The sequence below is a fragment of the Numida meleagris genome, chromosome 1 (genome assembly GCF_002078875.1).
Source record: "Numida meleagris isolate 19003 breed g44 Domestic line chromosome 1, NumMel1.0, whole genome shotgun sequence".
NCBI lineage: Eukaryota > Metazoa > Chordata > Aves > Galliformes > Numididae > Numida > Numida meleagris.
This window is the reverse complement of record NC_034409.1, coordinates 40,605,819-40,625,056: the sequence shown is the minus strand read 5'-3', so window position 1 is coordinate 40,625,056 and position 19,238 is coordinate 40,605,819. Positions and strand designations below refer to the sequence as shown.

Genomic DNA, 19,238 nt, shown 5'->3' with positions numbered 1-19,238 from the left:
ATTAAGCTTTGCACAGAAAGTACAGATTAAATTGTTTGATTATACAGTAATAAAATTTTTTCCTGTCCAAATCTGCCATTCAAGGAAGTTTGCTTATCAGCTTGCACTCAAAGATTTCAGATGAGTTTTAACATTTCAGCGTTTGTCATCTTTCCCTTTTGAGACACAGTGATTTTGATTGAAGTAGATCTAATACAATGCAGTTAAACTGAAAACTCAACTAGAAGCTACTCTGAATCTAGACTGTAATTAATAAAATTTATTAGCACAGTTCTATTCAACTTTTACAATGAAAGACTTTAGTCAATGCCAGGTTTACAGTCATTTATAAATGGTGCCCCCTCTGCTCATCAACTACATCACATGTAGTAAGGAAGTCTAAAAAGAATCAATACTGAATTGTCTAAGGGGATGTTTTTCTCACATGAGGGTTACTGCTTGAAAGCATCACAGATCACTCTGTGCAAATCAAAGGCTCATCACTGGCTATTTTCTAGTTTTTACCACTCTGCCTACTGATAGTATCTTCTTTGCACATCCGTTCCTACACTGCTTTTTTACATTCATTTCCCACCTCTTCCGTAGCTCCATGTAGTCCTACATGATAGATTAGATAGAAATAAAACTACTGTGAAGGAAAAACAGGAAAGTTTGATGCAGAAGGAATGCCAGAGATAGTGAACTGTGGGAAAAAAAAAAAAAAAACACGTTGAAATGAGATAAAGCAAGGCCCAACAGTACCAGACAAACAATATTGTTCTCCCGTAGAGGCTCCTTCTACAGTCTCACGTAGCGTGCAAGGCAAGGTTTAGAAGAAACAATGAATACTTTTTATTGGATCAACTTTTTATTGGTCAAGCTGTAAAAAGCTCACGCTGAAAATAGACAGGCTTTGGGCACAAAATGTCAGTACTTTTATGAAGAGGTTTACAGAGAAATCTAGCACTCAAGCACTCAGCTGTTCAACACACAAAGCTCTTTCCTCTTCTCACCCTAGACACACATCTTACAAGAAACTCAAACTTCCTGTGCTTTTGTTGCACCTCCTTCCTCCTTAAGAAAGTGACACACATTTTAGAGAAATTCAGTGCTCATGCAACCATTATGCACTTCTCTGCACCTGCTGATACTGATCTGGCTACATGTCCCACATCAGATGGTCACACACATCTATTTCTGTCAGGCACTGCACACTGCACACAGAGACCTGAATCCTAACGTACAAGTAGTAAAAAAACAAAAACACCAAGATACTACCTTCTAACTTACAATGTACTTATAAACACATGTTACAAAAATAAATAGTGCTTCAAGACAACACAAGGCAGAGCTGCAAACATTATAAGGCAATTATGCACCTTACGTAATAGCAGCTGTAATAGCCCAAGTTTAAACCCAGCATTTAGCCTGGCTGCACGTCATGTGACGGGACTCAGATCATCAATCCAGCGTATCTAGATCTCTCTCCAAAGGGAGATCCAGCCAATCTAGATCTCTCCCCGAAGTCTTCCTGCCCTCAAGCAGACCAGCAGTCCCACCTAACTTCATATCACCTGCAAACTTAGCGAGGCTGCCGCCAAGTTCCCCCATCCACATTGATAAAAACATTTAAAGACTGATTCTTGAGGAATGCCACGGGACCTGGCTTCCAACTGGACAGAACTCCATTCACTGTGACTCTGAGCTCAGCCATCCAGCCAGTTCTTTGTACAGCTACTGAAGCCATGAGCAGTCAGTTTCTCCAGGAAGAATACTGTGAGAAACAGCGTAAAATGCTTTCCTAAAATTGAGGTAAATAACATCCACAGCCTTGCCCTCACTCAAGATGACTAAGCAGGTCATCTTGTTACAGAAGGCGATCAGGTTAGTCAGGCAGATCTGCCCTTCTGCTGTCTGCTTCTGATCACCTGATTGTCCTGTATGCGTCATATTATGACAAGATGTACAAGGAACCATGCATAGCCATATCTGTATGCAGGAACTGTATCTTATTCAGAATAAACTACTACAAAATATTTACTCATTTTCACAAGGATGTCTTATTAATATCCCTAAATTTGTCAACTGTGAGGAATATAGTATTTCTGACCTCAATGGAAAATAACAGATAATTTTGAATAACCTGGGTATCTCTTACGTTTTTCATTTTCAAGAACTGTTGCTCACTTGCAAATTGTAAGACTGCTTGAGCCTCAAGAGCTTTCAAAAATCATACCTGCAGAACTCTATTACACGTATTTATTTTGGAGAACTTGTACTTAAAATCTAAAAAGCCCTCTGGAATTACTATAAAAAAATTGGTTGTTGAACGCATAGCAGCTACCTTATTAAATAGGCATAGAAGTGTACCATTCTTAAAGCATTCTTCTCAGCTTTCCTAGTTTACTAAGATAAAGCCCTTAAACAAGTGTCATGTTATTTCTCAAAAAATAGTTTATGTTCTGAAAAAGTACCTATTATACTGATACTGCCAACTGTATATTCTCAAATTCAGATGAAAGGCAAGATGACAAGAAATGCCTCTTCTCACACTCTGTATCACTTCATCACAATTCACCACAGAATGTCTGTAACACTGCCACTACCTGACAAGAGTAGAAATTATCAGCTGCAGAACTTTGCAGCATTCCCAAACCTATTTAAAATTCAAGATAAATTAAGGCAAACCAGTAAAAGTATATGTACCTTTTCACAGTCACAAGAAAGTGTCTGTCATTTAGTTCTTCTGATAAAATTTGAAGTTTGCCCTTGCTTCCAAAAAAGCCCCTTGCAACCAGCTTTCTATTTCAAATCCCTCTTACAAGTTAATGTTACCAAAATTAGGTCCTGTACCGCAGCACCTAGTTCATAGAAAAGACTAATAGAAAGGCTGGGGAAGATTGAGACTGCTTAAATTAACTTCTGAGTTCACAAGAACACTATCTATTACAGCCACTTAGATTCATATCTTCAAGATAATCTCAGCAGTGTTGCAAAATTGGGGAAGGCTTGATATTTAGTTTAAGCATGTGCCTGTTCTCTTTACTTACACTTTCATTGTACATCAGATGGATCAAAAATCATCTAACGTATTTAGATCTATCTTTTAAAGGAAAAAAGAAAAACGCAACATAAATTAAGATTTATTCCAGGGCCTGAAGGGAGTGATGCTATAGCTAAGCATTAAAGAGACTTAATCGGTGACCTTGAGTAAATAACGTAAATAGTGCTTGCAAAGTAGTCAAAAATTAAACATGCTAAATGATTCATATTGTAACAACTTCAATCTTTAAAGCTTTTTCTTCTACATTGTTTTCCCCTCATCAAAAACTTCGGTGTTAAGATTAATTTTAGAGCTTGTTGAAGAAGTCAGGGAGTGGGAAGAAAGAGAAAATGTGAGCTGTCATTAATCTCCTTCCAGCTGTTTTTCACAGTTCCAGCAAAGAACTTCAGCTATTTCATTAACTTGTTTTGTTAAAACACAAAATGGAGGGGGGGAGTGTGGGGGATGCATTCAACTTTTTGAAGTACTGCTTTCAATTTACAGATATTCATAAATTCAAACCTTGGGGATATGAGGAGCACTTCTGTGCACAAAAATCTACACGCAAGTTCCACAAATCCTGCAGACTTTACCCTCCATAACATGTTCAGCTTCTAAGCACAGCCAGTGGGAATCAGACACAATGGCTGCTGCAGAGGGGCTGAACGACCCAAGCGGCTGGTCAAGAAACTTCCAATACAAACACTGGTAGTTGTCTTGAAACTAGTGCATATACAAGCTACTAATATGCCAATAAAAACTACTAAGCAGGTTATTAAATTATTATTTGCATTTACTCTTCAAAAGACTTACGTAATGCTTCAGAAACATGCTTAACCTGTGCCTAACTTGGAAGCCTTTGCCTCTATTACCTGTGTTCTCTACAGAGCCACTTAAGACAATTAGCTCACTGGCTGTCTTGATTCATATACAAGTTAGATGAAGCAGACATATAGCTGAAGAAAATACTTCTTAACATGTATAAACACAAAGTAAACCAATGAAGTTGCTGAGGGTTGGCATGATGTTGATTTTCACACACGTGAGGAAAATGTTGGGTATGAAGCCAAATTTAAGGTGATGTTTTGCAGAGACTGATGGACTGAGAAAAAAGTATTTTCTAAGCAGAGCATAGTATGTTAAATAGTTGTGATTTTTGTAAGAAATTAAAAACCGTACTTCAATACTTGCTATAATAAAAATAGCACAAAAGTAGTACTGTGTTCACATTTCAACGTTAGATATTATAGGCAAATTGAAGCTGTTGTGTCACGCAAAAGGATTTCCCTTTCTGGAAAAAAAGAGGTTTTGACATTGGTTTACAAGAATAACTAATGCAATGGCATTTGTTGTTCCAAGCACGTATTACCTTTGCATGATCAATGCGAACAGAGAGCTCTTTTGATGCAAAACCACCAAAAATCAGGCTATGGATGGCTCCTATTCTTGCACAGGCCAGCATGCAGCACACTGTCTGTGGAATCATGGGCATGTAGATGACCACTCGATCTCCTTTCTTCACACCATGTCTGACCATGACATCGGCTAACTTGGACACCTGTACTGACAAAACATTCACAAAACATTAAAAGCTTTTTCAGACCTGCTGTTGCCCCCCTGTAAAACAATCTTCCTGCAATCAACAGACTCAAGAGGTTAAGAAGACAAGCCAGTAAAATACAGAAAGTCGACGAACAATGCAATCCTCGGTCCATCTAGAAGTAACAGGAACAGGAGTTTTGTTGACAGTAGTTTTACATTAGTGATAAGACTAATAAGTTCAATTCTCTGGGAAGTTCTTGGTGTATCAGAATACACAGATAAGTCTAAGTTCAGAGAAAAGCAGTTGCCCTGTCTTACAGGGGAAGTCTTACTCAATAATAACACTTTTTTCCTTAATTAGTTGCCATTCACTACAAAATACCAGAGTAAATACTAGAAATTATGAGATTCTAATTTCTTTCACTATCAATGCAATGTGAATCTACTCATATGATCACCTCACACCTGACCGATGATGCATTATTCTTTATTTATTCATCATAACACATAGGTAAGGTTTTAAGTGAAGTTTAGTCTTGTAGAAGACTCTTTCCATTGTGCACTATCAGACTGGAAAGAAAAGAAGGGGAAAACAGACTCCTGAGAGTAGCAAGGGGATATTGAATACCCACTTCCAAGCCTCTCAAGCAAAAAGATGTTTTCAGTGACACAGCAAATAATGCAAGCAATGGGAACAGCCTAGGACAATCTTGTATAAGTAGGAGAGGAAGGAAGGTTCCTCTTTCTCGAGGATGCACAGGAGAGCAGATTTGCCTGAAAACATTTTACTTTCATTCATATTCCAAATCTCCAAATTTGAGTTTTCTCTATCTAAAGAGTTACCTTAATGCAGTTTAACATATTAAATCTTAGTACCACTGTTACTTTCAGTGATTTGTAGGCATTAAGTGCTTTCTTTTATGGTCACACTCAGGAAAACATGGCAGAATTACATCGTGTCCTGAAGAGTGGCACAGCACTACTTTACTACTTTTCTGTTCAGTGGAACCAAACATCTCCGTGGCCTGAGATAAGAGTATCCAAGAGCTCCACATGCATCTGAGCTGTGTTTACATTAAATACACAGCTCATCTACAATTATACTCTGCATATATACCTCTGCCTGCGGATTTAAGAAAATGGAACCACAGCAGACCCAAGTACGCATGCTCACATCAGAAGCCCGCCCTTTTTTATAAACACCATATAAATCCCTGCTGTTATTTTCAGCCACAAGACAGAATACGTTTTTAAGGCAAAGTCATCAGAATGCCAAGTTGCAAACACACATAAACAAACGTATGCAAATCATTCACAATAGCCCTATCGTGATAAATATAGCTCATTATGAGAATAAAGTATCTCTAATTCTAGACCTATTAATACCTGTCGATACACTAAAACAAATCAACAAGGCTTAGACATGCACACAACTAGAATTTATAGCCATACCATGGGCATTTAGGCATTTCTAGATAAGGCAGGAAGGGCCTCTACTGGCATACCACCATCTGTCTCTGACATCACAGGCCAACATAATAAAATAGGAGGCATTACTTTCAGAGCAGCCCTCGTAAAACACCGCCTCCATCTGCAACTTCTTGGAAGACTGCAGAACACCACAGAACATGTTTACATTGCCCTTAGGATTGATGTGGAAACCCTGAAACATTCAAGCAATCATTCTAAAATGGAAAAAAAGTGGGAGTAGGAGCATTTCATAAAATGGTTAAAAGCCATGAAACCTTCCAGTTTGTTACAGTATGTTGTCATTTATGGCTTACATAAAGAAAGCATATTTCATCATTCGTGATTTTACAGTGGTTATTTTCCTACCAGCATGCTGTTTCTCTGCTTTTCATCAAAGCTTAAGACTGCTCTATTGCCTTAATATATTTGACACTTCAGTAATAAAATCGCTTTCAACAAGTGATATAAGAGGAGACTGAAGCAGACTCTCAGATTTGAAGATCTGGACTTAAATCACACTTCCATCAAATGCAAGCCCTGGTGAGCATGTTTCATTTTCACCCAGCCACCAAACAAATAATATCTGTATTAGCAGTTCAGGTTTTGAGACATTGTGCCATTCTGAAGCAAACCAGCTGGCTGTCCCCAGTGGTTCGAAACGCAGTTTTGGTACACACCAGAAGAATTCTGTATAGAAGATACTAAAATGCAAATTTCACTCCAAATGCTTAAAAGAGGAATTCCAAACCTTACTGGGTTGAACAATGCCTGGTTCTCACTGGGAGTACAGTGTCCCTCAACACAGACTGAACACAAAAAGATTCTTCAAATACTGAGAGCTTCCAAAACATCCCAAAGCGCATCTTCTGCTGTAAAAAGAGCCATGCCACATATGCATGCCTCTAAACCAAAGGCAGCAAGCCTTCCTCTCCTCTTAGGCTCTCCAATCTGTTGTTGTTCCAAGGCTACTAAAGAAAGTTGTTGTTGCTGTTTCCCCCATGTGTTGATTAACTTCCTCAGTCTACTATTACTCCTTTAAATTATCAGTTCCTCCTTTTCCCAGTGCTGCAATAGTCTTTCCAGCCAAGGTACCATACTGTTGCTAAAGTCACACCTCCTGCCAAGCAGGATAGGACTGACAAGCAACGCAGCACTCCTTACAAGCAGATAAAGACCACGTTCTTGAACATGTGGGACAATGAAGTTTCAGAGTTGGCACAATGCATGCGCAAAGATCTTGAACCACAGAGATCTTGAACAGATCTTCAGAGGAGGAAAGAGCACTCCATCAAGCCCACTGCTCATGAAACTATCAATCCTTGGTTCCAGGATCAACAGGCCTGTGAGACAGCCCAGGGAGAAGCATGCCCACAGTGCTGCACGCATCTGTAACACACAACACCCAGACTCTCAGAGACAACATGCAGGAACATCCCCTCGGCCCACTCTCTGCCACAGCAGTCACTGAGAACTGCAAGTTCAGAGGTCCAGATGTCTACCTGAGTAAGTGTGCATATTCCTCTTCTATACTTGTATTCATCATGGGAATATGTTTAGGAAGTTTCTGATTGAATTAGCGCACTGGTCTCAGAGCTGTGAAAGGCAACGTAAGGCTCCAGATTGACTGTGAGAGTTGTACTGTTCTGAGAGATGATTCCTCACGGGCTGTGAGCTGTGGGAGAAGTTCTGAGAGGCAACAATCACCAACAGAAACCACCTGCCTCAACCCTGCTCTGCCTGCATGCCAGGACAGTCCTGGTGGCCGCACGTGCCTTGATAATACAGCTCTCCCAGGTTTCTGCACAGAAGCTTCTCCCTCAGCCTCTTTCCCTCCTCAAATGGTGTACAGAAGGGACCTATCTAGTAGTTGTAGTGGTACTCATAGATTGGTCCACAAATAACAAGAAAAAATGTAAGTTGCGATGACTTCTATTTCTTTCTAATGCAGGCAAACAGCCACTGGGATTAAAGTAAATTACAGTTATTTCTCCTTCATTCATGTCACCATGGTCTTTTGATCAAAGGAAAGTTTATGGGTCAAGCACAGATACTGGTCCATTTTCCTTCCTGGTTTGGGAGACTGGCTGTGGAGCATGTGCCTCCTAGGAGGGAGGAGGAGATGGAGGTTCTGTAACGCTTACCAGCTCAGCAGCTCAGCATGGATTTCATGTTTGATCAGAAGCAATGCCACAGCATCCACCCTACACAAGAGATGGGTTTTAGAAAAGCATTTTCCTCAGAGGAATACTGAGGGACACGACAGCATTCTTCAAAACTCCTGCAGCACCTAAGTTCCCGTACGTGTCATTATTTGGACAACATCCACACAGAGTGGGACAGTAAACAAGCAGCAGCAAGACAGATGAAAGGAAAGCACAGAGCGTTCTAAAGGCATCTGCAAGTCAGGGATGGAAAGATTTGTGGAACCGATACATTCAGACCACTTTGAAGTGAGTCATGGGGCATTTGGTTCAAAGGATCAAACTAAACCTATTCCAAAGTAAAACTGGCAAACCACATACAGAGGAAATGTCAGGAGCCTCAGCAATCAATTCAGCATGGCTTTGCTTCATTCATCTGCCGATACTGCACCAAATTATACACTACTGCAGGCATCACCAATGTCGACATGATGCAGTATAGCTATCTTAAGTCAAGGGAGATCAAGTTCCTGCCACTTTTTCAGACTTCTAAGGTGGTTTGGAAGCCTTTTGTGTGGAAAGTGAAAAACCCAAGACACCACTCTTTCCAAATGCCTGATTAGTCTCATCCCTTACAGAATACTAATATTGGTACTTCTGAAGAGCTACCTCTGTGACAACACAGTTAAATCTTTCCAGGACGTCCACTGAAGAATGACATTTGAAATTTGAATAAGAAAATGAAAAACAGCATTAAACAAAAAGACTAATACAGAGTTCTGTCCAGATAATTTTGCTTTACCAGACAATGAGGATAAAAAGTTAGACTGTCAGTTTCAGCAGGATTTTCTATATTCCGGTTTTGATCTTTAAGTACTTCTGAGAATGAATGCACTGAAACGAAAGGGATTGGTCATTTCTGTAGGAAGAAGGCAAAGAAAGAACATGGAGTAAAGCATGGAGAATGAGAAAGACCGCAGGAAGCAAAACAATGCGGGTGATACTTCAGTGATATACACTGGAGATGCAGACCAAGACAGACACAACAACAACCTGACAATGGCTAATACAGCTATTTCAGAAGAAGATGCTTTTACAGTGGGTAATCATAGAAAAAAAGCCATCCTACAGAATAAATTACATCCTAGCCCAATGTTGATAACCCTGAAGCCCTTCTCCCCCATCCATGTTTCTGTAACATTCAGTGCTGCCAAGGACTCAGCCTGGGGGGAAGGGAGGGTTGGTTTTCAGTAATCCTGCTAGGTTACTGCACTCAGGAATTATTTATTACAGAACCAAATTCAGCACGCTAACTGTGCATTGTTACCGAAAAGAATGACACAGAGAAATCATACTGTTTTTGTGTAAAGTATCTGTCAAGTGTCAACATCTGCAAACGTGGTACTCAAATTCTTGAGATGTTTTTCAGCAAGGGAGGCCTCCTACAGAAAATAACTCAGTTATGTAAACAGAAAGGTTTGTTTCCACACACATAACAACCTCTGCCTTAACCTGAAAATGGCAGCACTTTCCAACACAATCAGAAAGTTTATTTTTAAATGAACAGAAGACATCGCTCCCTATTTCTTCAGGGTAACTAACACCACAGAGATTCAGTACCCTTTCAAAAAGAATTCATGCCTCCATTATCTTTTCCAGGCATCTCACTACTGGAATTAGAGAATATCCCAAGGCACATAGAAAGCTTAAACCTTCATCCCCATTGCACTGGAATCAGTTCAACACTGTAATCCCCATTTAAAGGACTCTAATACGAAGCAGTATAGAATATAAGTCCAATCGGTACATTCTCAGAGACCATCACATCTCAAATTTTGCCAAAGCCCTACTCTCCACATTTGCAGCATTCCACCTGTAACCGCATATAATTAGTACAGTATAATTGTATGCACTTAATAAAATTTCACTTTAACAAACCATGACAGCGCCAAGGCATTCCACGTGTAGCTGCACAGTGTATCAATGGATCTTGTCATTATTCATAATAATAAAGAACTGCTGAAATTGCCCTGCAATTCTTATATTCCAGTTCCGCCTTAAAAAAAATAAACCACAAACTTTTCCACAGGTTGGACACTAAAAAACCTCAAGCTTCCGAAATTTCTCTCAATTATTTATAATTTCGTGGTGCTTAACTTTAATTGCAACATCGCTGTAGCTCTTACATCTGAACTGCTGTGCAATGAGTGAAAAGGATAATGTGAAAACAACAGGCATCCTGAGCACATAGCTCAAGCCATCCTACCCTCCCTAAGAAGCTGTATTATCTCCAACCAAGCATCTATGTCATTTTTTCATCCTTACCATGTGTTTGACCCTTGGACATATTGTTCAACTTGCTACATATCTTCTAGTGAATCCACCTATGAACTCTTTTGTTAGCAAAAGCCAGAAAGAAGTCCATCACTTCAAATGCTGATCTCTTGTACGGGCATTCTGAACAGGCAGCCTATCTGACAAGATATTCTCTCTGAAATATCAGCTTAATGGCTAGACAGTCTACTAAGCATTCATTGGATGGGTACAGTTCAAACTACAGTCCGCACACAGATTCACGCTGCCAGCCTATTTTAAACTGGGAACGGAATTCAAGACAGAAAGGAAAAGGCTTCTTTCCTCTCCAGGGTATTGCTCTGTTCATATGTCTGGTCTGTACTTACACTGATCTGTAATGAAACATGCAAAGCACTGAAAGTCTATTTCAACTCCAGCATACAGTACATTTAGCTTGCGCTGAGCAGAGTGAGAACACAGCAACAAGTGATGAAGGAGGGATGTGAGCCAAACAAGGTAAGCCACACTCCACAGTGGTTTGGTGTGCCTCTTTCCTAAATCTCTCCTAGTCTCTACATAGTCTATGACACAAAACACACCAGCAAATACATCTGCAATTTTCAGCCATTGTCTTTGTGGGTATGTTTGTTATCTGGTGTCCAGCAACAACCAGGTGAACCAAGTTAAATTCCACAAGAACGGACCAGAAAGCTGTGAGAGAAGTTATTAATCTCAAAAGCTGCCCTTCATGATAACGGTCCCTTTTGATTAAAGAGAACAAACTACAGAATTCCAAATTGTGCACATATCTGTCTGATTACGCTTTTCTGGACAGAATCTGACAGTTGTCCCACTATTCTAGATCAGGGTAAGCTACAGATAAGCGGGGTCAGCTCCCCCAGACCTTCCATACAGAGAACCAGCACGGGCCATCAGCACTCCCACTGTAGCCTCAAGCAGGCATGTGATGCAGCTCTCCTTAGAGCTGTTCCTGCTAACATCAGATTTGTTTTTATACTCAATCGTGTACAGCCGTAGTCAAGGTATGTACCTTCATCTCTACTATACTGGCATTTTTGTTCATCATAGCAACTTACTGCCATGCGGCTTGACAAATATTTTGCATTCCTTCATACACAGGAAATAAGAAATGTTAGGGAAAAAAAAGAAAAAGAAAGAAAGAAATTCAAGAGAGAAAAGTTCAGAATGTAACCAACCAGAACAAAAAATACTTAACTGCAGAAAAAAAAAACAGAGGAAGATCAAAACCTCTCAGATGCACTATTACTTGATGCAAGTAGTGAAGCTTACAAATCAATAGCAAGTACAGCAAAAGGAATAAACCAGCAATGTAGACCATTTCTACCTCCCTAATATCTACCTGCTGTGCAATATTTCCAGCCTGTTTCTAGTAACAAGGTTGTTCTCAAACATACCTGTTCAAGGAGTTCCTTATAAGTTATTTTCTCTTTGGTATTTGTTACAGGACTGTCATAAATAATGGCAACGTGGTCGCCTCGTCCATTCTCAACGTGACGATCAACAGCATTGTAACAGATATTCAGCTCTCCACCAACAAACCTAAAAAAGAAGTTGGAAGAATGTAACAGGCAACCTTCCCAGAACTGAGACAGGGTAGATTCTTGAAGTATAGATCAAAACTTTACACTCAGTTCAGAAAGTCCCAATTTACTGAAAAAGCTAAGTAAGCCCATTATTGAAATTAGTAAAAGAAGCATTCATACCTTAACTGACTTAACTAAGAATCTGCTAAACTTGATTTAACTTCCTTTGCCTCAATCATTTTGATTTTTATAGCTAAGATTTCAGGGAACAAGACATACATTCACGTACAAAAGTTTGACCTTATGAATATATCTTATTCCACTACTTTGTACTGGCATGCACATGTATCTCTTTTATGAAAAACAGGCTCAAGACACAAAATGTTCTAACTCACGCGTTGGCAGTAACAGTTAAGCACACACACATCTGTATCCAAGTGAAACTGACCCCAACAGTGCTAAAAGCTTATAAATTTGTCTGATATTCTGAAGGCTCTTGACATTACCATGGCCTACGTCAGTAACTCAAAAGCCCCTGTAAAGTAGTATGAGTCACAGTCTCTTCAACAGCCAGGCATTTAAAAAAATATATCTTCTAATTAAAAAAAAATCACCTGCACAAACTCAGGTTTTACTTTTATTGCAATTTTGCACAGAAGAAGAAAATTCAAGTGTAGCACAGTCCTCAAGAAAACACAGAAGGCACCATACGTTACAATGACTATTAGCAAAGACGACACAGAAGAATTGAATTTTACTCAAAACGATGCTCTTCTTTGTGTTTTTCTGTCTATAGATGTCTGTCTGCAGCAAAAAGAAGAGCAACACAAAAAAAACACAGCTGAGAGTTTCCAAAAAATGCTATGGGGATGCTCACTGTCATAATGTCTTGTAATGTAAAAAATAAAAACAGATGGCCTAAAGTCACCCACTACTAATTAAAAGAGAGCATTTCCTACTTTCCTTCCTATATAGTACAGGACTGCTCTAAATTAGGATATTTGATGTATTATTCATATATCCGTATGCACAGATGGCATAGATTAGTCCCCATTGTCAAAGAATGGCAATTATTAAACTAAAACCAATTAGGATGTCAGGACACAGCAATCTTCTGCTGTGACCCCTTTACAATGCCATTAATAAGGAGAAGTGGAGGACCACGAAAGTAACAAAAACACTGTTGTGGTTTAACCTGGCAGGTGGCTGAGCATCACATAGTCACTTGCTCACTCCTCCCCTTCCCACTGGGATGAGGGAGAGCATCATGTAGAAAAAGCAAAGTAGAACTCATGGGTTCAGCTAAAACTATTTACTAAGATAGAGAAAAGGAAAATAGTTATGAATATATATATATATGAATATATATAGAAGTGATGCACAAGCAATTGCTCACGACCCCCCAACCGATGCTCAGCTAGTCCTGTGAGCAATGGAAGAGAGTGAGATGCACTCCCACCCCCTTCAAAACTCCTTCTGCATGATATCACACGGTATGGAATATCCCTTTGGCCAGTTTAAGTCAGCTGTCCTAATTCTGTTCCCTTCCAGCTCCTTGGGCTCCTCACCGCATATAGCCTTGGCTTTGTACAACACTGCTTAGCAGCAGCTATAAACTTTGGTGTGTTATCAACGTGGATTTTCTCCTAGAACCAAAACAGAGCATCATACCAGACTCTCTGAAGAAAACCATTCCGTCCCACCAAAACAAAGACACACAGGCTGTACTATAAAGCCCTTCCCATAAAAGAAGAACTCATGGACAATGAAAGACAGTCAGCGGCTTCAAGTAACACAGAGAAACTCTGTATTACTGTCATAAAAGTTGTGCAGGATTCAGGTCATCCATGGATTTTTATATCAAATCGCTGCAGGATGATAGGAACAGTTGTGTTCAAGAAACATTTAGATGCTGCAGTAAGGGATGTGGTTTAGTGGGGAAATATTGGTGGTAGGTGGATGGTTGGATTGGATGATCTTGGGGGTCTTTTCCAGCCTTGGTGATTTTATCATTCTAATGGAATAGGAGAGTACAACACCTGGGTTATCATGCATAACTACTTAAGAACGGTCAAAACATGAAGGAGTAGCAGAGCTTGGACTCTCAGAAAAGATAGACAGCCAGTTCAGGACTGCCAAGTTTTTTAATGACTGCTTGTAAAAAAACAAGAGGCTACAGGGTTTTAAAGCAACCCCATGGCATCCAAACGGTGCAGTGAGAGCTCTGCAGAGGGAGGGAGGAGCATGGGCTGCCATGGGTCCAGAAGGCAGCAATGCACAGCTGACCAACTATGGCCACAGCCGCCACTCTTCTGCTTCTTTGCTGGTCACCCAGGGGCGTGCTGGAACGCCCCATTTTGCATGGCAAATAAACACTGCCTGGCCTTGAAAAGCTGCTCTGTGCTGCTGCAAATTTCTTTTTATTCAGTGATTCCCAATGAGATGAACATCTCTGAAGATCATCAATTTTCTTGAATAAGCTTTAGCAGGAAAGCAACGGCAGCGGAAAAACAGGACACCATCCTGAAAATAAGGGCACCAATTTGGAAAAGAAGTCCAGAACTGATTGCAGAAAGAAAGAAAAATCTTTCTGCAAATAAACTGCAGAAAGATATGGGATGAATCTGCATGATGGGTATAAGAGCTGCAAGTGAATTTTGCCATAACAAGCAGGGCTGCAAAATGCTGATCTGTTGCTAACCAGACATGTCTTTCAATACAGCATGCAAACTGAATTCCAGATCAAAAATCATTCCTTTATATTATATTCCTGATGCTGAGAAGTGAGTAGCATTCAGAAAATGGAGCACAGGAAGAGTAAAACAGAAATAAAAAGAGCGAACAGTAACGAGTCTAATGCGCAAAGGAGACTGGCTGCAGCTCACTAGCAGGCTCTCTGAAGGGCTCACCTGCTGCCCTTCTCTGTAATAGGGCAGGCAGGGTTCTTCTGCCAGCACCACAGCAGGATTTACGTGGCTGTAACAACGCAACAGCTTGCTTCACAGCAACTTTTTAAACTTGGATTCGGCCAATATCTACCTATCTTTTTGATAATTCTTTCTTCTTGTCCATCCCTGAAAGCAGTAGCCTTTGATATGATATACATGATGTGTAACATTCTTCTAACAACACAGCCATGTAGGGATTTCAGCTGTTTCCACATTAGGACACCCTGAGCCCCTGCATTGCTGCCACAGCCTCCCAGCTTCTGCTTCTGCAGCCAGGGACCTCGGGGGCATGCACCAACTCTCCTTTAATTACACTTCAACGTGACCACAGCTATTAACCCTTAAGGTTAATAGAAGGGGCAAGAAAGCTCTGTTCGTGTCCTCCTACTCTGGGCACGTCAGTTAGTTAGGTCTTCTGTAACAGGACTTCAATTATACAGAGCTTAATATCTACCATATGTGACCTAGGAATGTTTTCGGTTTTGATCTGTCAGTAGTAATGAAATAAGTATAGTCGTGAAGAAGGCAACACATAATTATCCCTTAACTCAAATTTTCAAAAGTTATGTCTTAATTTCCAATAATATCTGCTATCTTCAGAATCTAACAGTATTCAGAGAATTTTCAGTCTTTGTTCAATGGCTCAGAAGCAAAGAGAGTTAAGAAAAAAGCACGCTAAAGGCTTTGAATAAACCCAGAACACGTGCAAGAGAAAAATCTACGCTGTAATTATACTGCACTCTGACTGTAAAAAAAAAGTGTTATGCTAAAACCCTGTGACACCATGCAGGGCACCAGCACTTTTCCAGCCTGAGTTCCCAAGCACTGAATGGATTTCTTTTAAATTGTTTAGATGAAGGCAGAACAGACACTGAATGAAGTGCTAGACAAAACCACTACAGCACCAGATATTTTAAGATAACAGTATGTTAATTAATCTAGCCACACTTTAAAAAGTGTAAGCAACATTTAAATAGAAATCTGGGTAACATTCAGAAGTTCAAAGGTGATTTTATGTTACGCTTATGTCTCAGAATCACAGAGAAACACAGCTTGTAAAATTGCCTCCGGCCTGCTCTAGTCAGGGAAAATAGTTTCTACCATTCCTAACAAAAAACCTTCCTAACCTAGCCAGGATTCCACACGATCCCAAAATGATCTCTTCTAGTGTTTCACTACCATTAGCATCAAACAGATTTCTTCTTTCCATTTGGAATCCCACTGACACGATCCTGGTGTGTGCAATAGGAGAGTCTAAAGAAAGCACACTAGGGCATGCTCACATTTCTCTTATGCTCTTACAGCATTTAGAGAAGCAGTATTGGGATTTGCCTTAGAAACTGAAGTTTCAGCTATGCTAACCACTTTTTCAAGAAAAATAAAAGGGACCAGAAAATATACAGTATCTATTTTGGCAAGTCTCAGGTTTGGCAACCAAAAACAGTGATACTGAAAGTAACGCACACTTACTAATTGACCTAATAATATGCACCCGACGCATTTTCTAACTCAAGAAGCACATACATAAATTTCTAAATGCTACTTTAAAGTTCCATAAACTGCTTCCTAAGCAAAGCACAGAACCAACTCTTGTATCTTCCTTCTCTCTTAAATACAGTCCTGGCCTCAAAGAGCCTATCTATCCCTTGTCCTGTGGAGCATGCAGGATGCTGGCAACCATCTGAGTTTTCTGAGGCAGAATACTCTGGGATCCCATGCAGCCCAGTATCTCTTAACTTGAAGGAACTTGAATTAAAAAAAAGGAAGAAAATAGCATGTTGTGCATTAAGATGATAAACAGAATTTAAAAAAAAAAAAAAATTCTTAAAGTTTTATTACCCATGACAGAGCAACAGATATCTGACATCCAAACAATAATTAGGGGCTGATGCTGACTCTTCAGAGAGATGCACCTTTGTAAAATCCCACAGGATCCCAGAATAGCTGAGGTTGGCAGGGCCCTCTGGGTCCACCTGCTCCAAACTCTGCTCCAGCAGGGCCAGCCAGAGCGGTGTGCCCAGGCCCATGTCCACACGGCTTTGGAAGATCTCCAAGGAGGAGACTCCAAATCCTCTCTGGGCAGCTTGTGCCACTGCACTGTCATCCACACAGCACAGAATTCTTTTCTGGTGCTCAGAGGGAACCTCTTGTATTGCAGTTTGTGCCCACTGCCTCTTGTCTTGGCACTGGGCACCACTGGAAAGAGCGTCTTCTTTACGCCCTCCCTTCAGGTACTTGCATACACTGGTGAGATGATTTCAGTCTGTGGCTATCTGCATTCCACAAAGATAAAGATGCCAGTGAGACGGACAGTCAGAAAAGGCCACTGGAAGATAAATCTGACCTCATCCCATATAATTTAATCCCTGCCATGATATCAAATTACTCCCACCTGAGAAACCAAAATGTTTTGAAAAGACTGAACCACATCACTTCCAGCCAGCAAGCTTACCATATCAAGCTACATTTGTGTGACAGGAGCTGACAATAGAGCTGTGCTCAGTAGCATGGCTAATATTCTTTAATTCTTAAGAAGTAACTGTTGTAACAACTTTTTAATTACTTTTTTCAGGCACGCCAAGGAGCTTCAGTGGTTCTTAACTGTGTAGGCAACCCTGCTTGCCCTTTCAGAATAGTGCCATGGCCTCAAAAGTCCAGGTCAGTGGGCCACAGGTCTCCTTATCCATCCATTTTAAGACTCCTGACTGTTATGTGGCCCTACTGACTTAAGGAGATTTATCCCAGCTGGGTGCTGCTTAACATTCAGCTTAAGAGATAGAAACAATTTTCACTGGGAGAGCTGCTAACCAATAACCACAGCCACCAACGAGAAAGTAAGCTCCACATTGCCGGCTCTGTGTCTCCTCATTCTGACAGATTTTAGAGTGATTAATAGTTTTAATTACCTTTCGAGGGAGCTTAGTATTTTTAAATTAAAATCAAGCCAGAAAAGCAAAGAACATCAGTGTGACAAAGATGACCCCTGTCCTGCCTCCCTTTCTTTATCCCGTACGAGCTTCTACTTGAGAGGAGATCAAAGTGCATGAGGTAAACTTGCGGTTGTGACAAAATTTTAACAGGCAAATTGCCTTTGAAGAAATACTGAAAATCCTCTCCAGTACTTTACAAGAAGGATGTTAGCTCTGTCTTGGAGCAGGCTGCCGTTCACCACATGCAGCACACTACAAACACACTGCCCTAACCACATCGTCAGAGTAATGACCCACTGAGCCAACTCCTACCATTGCACAACACGAACAGTCTCTGTATTCGCACACACTGCGGCCCACCTCGGCCACACTGGCCCACGGGCCAGGCTCCCGTGCCTGCCACAGCCCACAGGGAGCAGCAGGCACACGCCCAGCCACGCGCATCACACACGCGTGTGACACAAGTCAATCCGCCCTCACTCCAACGCACTCCTCCACCCCGATTTCAATCATTAAGACAGTGTAAGCGTAATCTCCGCTGGGCTCTGCAGCCGTCTCCCACCCGGCGGGCTGGCTGCCTCGGGCAGTTCGCTCTGCCCTGCCCGTCCGCGGCTCGCCCCGCTGTGCCCCGCACTCACCAGGAGTCGCTCCCCGGGCCGCGCCTCTCCAGGGCCCTGGCCCAGGGCTTGGACCACTGGATCAGCTCGGCGGCAGCTCCCCAGACTTTCTCGGGCTCCTCCACCGAGGACCTGAACAATTCTCCGTATTCGCCCAGCGCCAGGGAAGAGGCGGCGGCGCGGGCCGTTGGCCGGCTCCCCGCGCAGGGCCGCCCCAGCCACAGCTGGGCAGCGCCGCCACGCACTGTCAACGCCGCCAGCCTGCCCAGCAGCCCCATGACGCGGTCTCACGGCACGGCTTCGCTAGCTAACGCTCGGAGCTGCCCCTGGCCCGCGGCGGCTCCCCCGTAACCAGCGGGGCTGCCCAGCGACGGGTCCGACGGCCCCCGGCCCGCAGCTGCCCCAGCCAAACGGCCGCACTCGGGAGCGGAACAACGCGGCCGGACCCCGCCGAGCGGGGCGGGCTGGTGGCCGGGGCTGCCCCCCGTGGGGCCGGGCCGGGCCCGGCGCCATCTGCGGGGCTGCGGGGCTCGGGGGCGGGCGAGGGCCGGCGTTGTCCGGGCGCAGAGCCCCGTGGGTGTACAGAGGCCGGTGAGAAGAGAAGAACCCGGGAATGTTTACTCTTTTACCTCATGCATCAGGCACTTCGGGTTCCTGGTCTCTTGACACAGATGTTGCCCACTTTTCTACATCCGAACATTTTTTTAT

General features: G+C 41.9%; 1 protein-coding gene across 4 annotated transcripts in view; it reads right to left on the bottom strand.

Moving 5' to 3' along the window:
- The window catches only part of ACSS3 (acyl-CoA synthetase short-chain family member 3), a 73,162-nt gene extending 54,162 nt beyond the window's left edge, over positions 1–19,000 (bottom strand). Inside the window, exons 1-3 of one of the 4 annotated variants that reach the window (XM_021385292.1) lie at positions 18,552–19,000; positions 11,907–12,051; positions 4,392–4,580 (exon numbers count right to left, since the gene is read on the bottom strand). In XM_021385292.1, the coding sequence (XP_021240967.1) occupies positions 4,392–4,580; positions 11,907–12,051; positions 18,552–18,808 (591 nt within the window). In that variant the 5' untranslated portion in view covers positions 18,809–19,000. Of the gene's footprint in view, positions 1–4,391; positions 4,586–8,175; positions 8,194–11,906; positions 12,052–18,551 lie in introns of those variants that run through there. The other 3 variants (XM_021385291.1, XM_021385293.1, XM_021385294.1) reach the window with 3 other exon arrangements.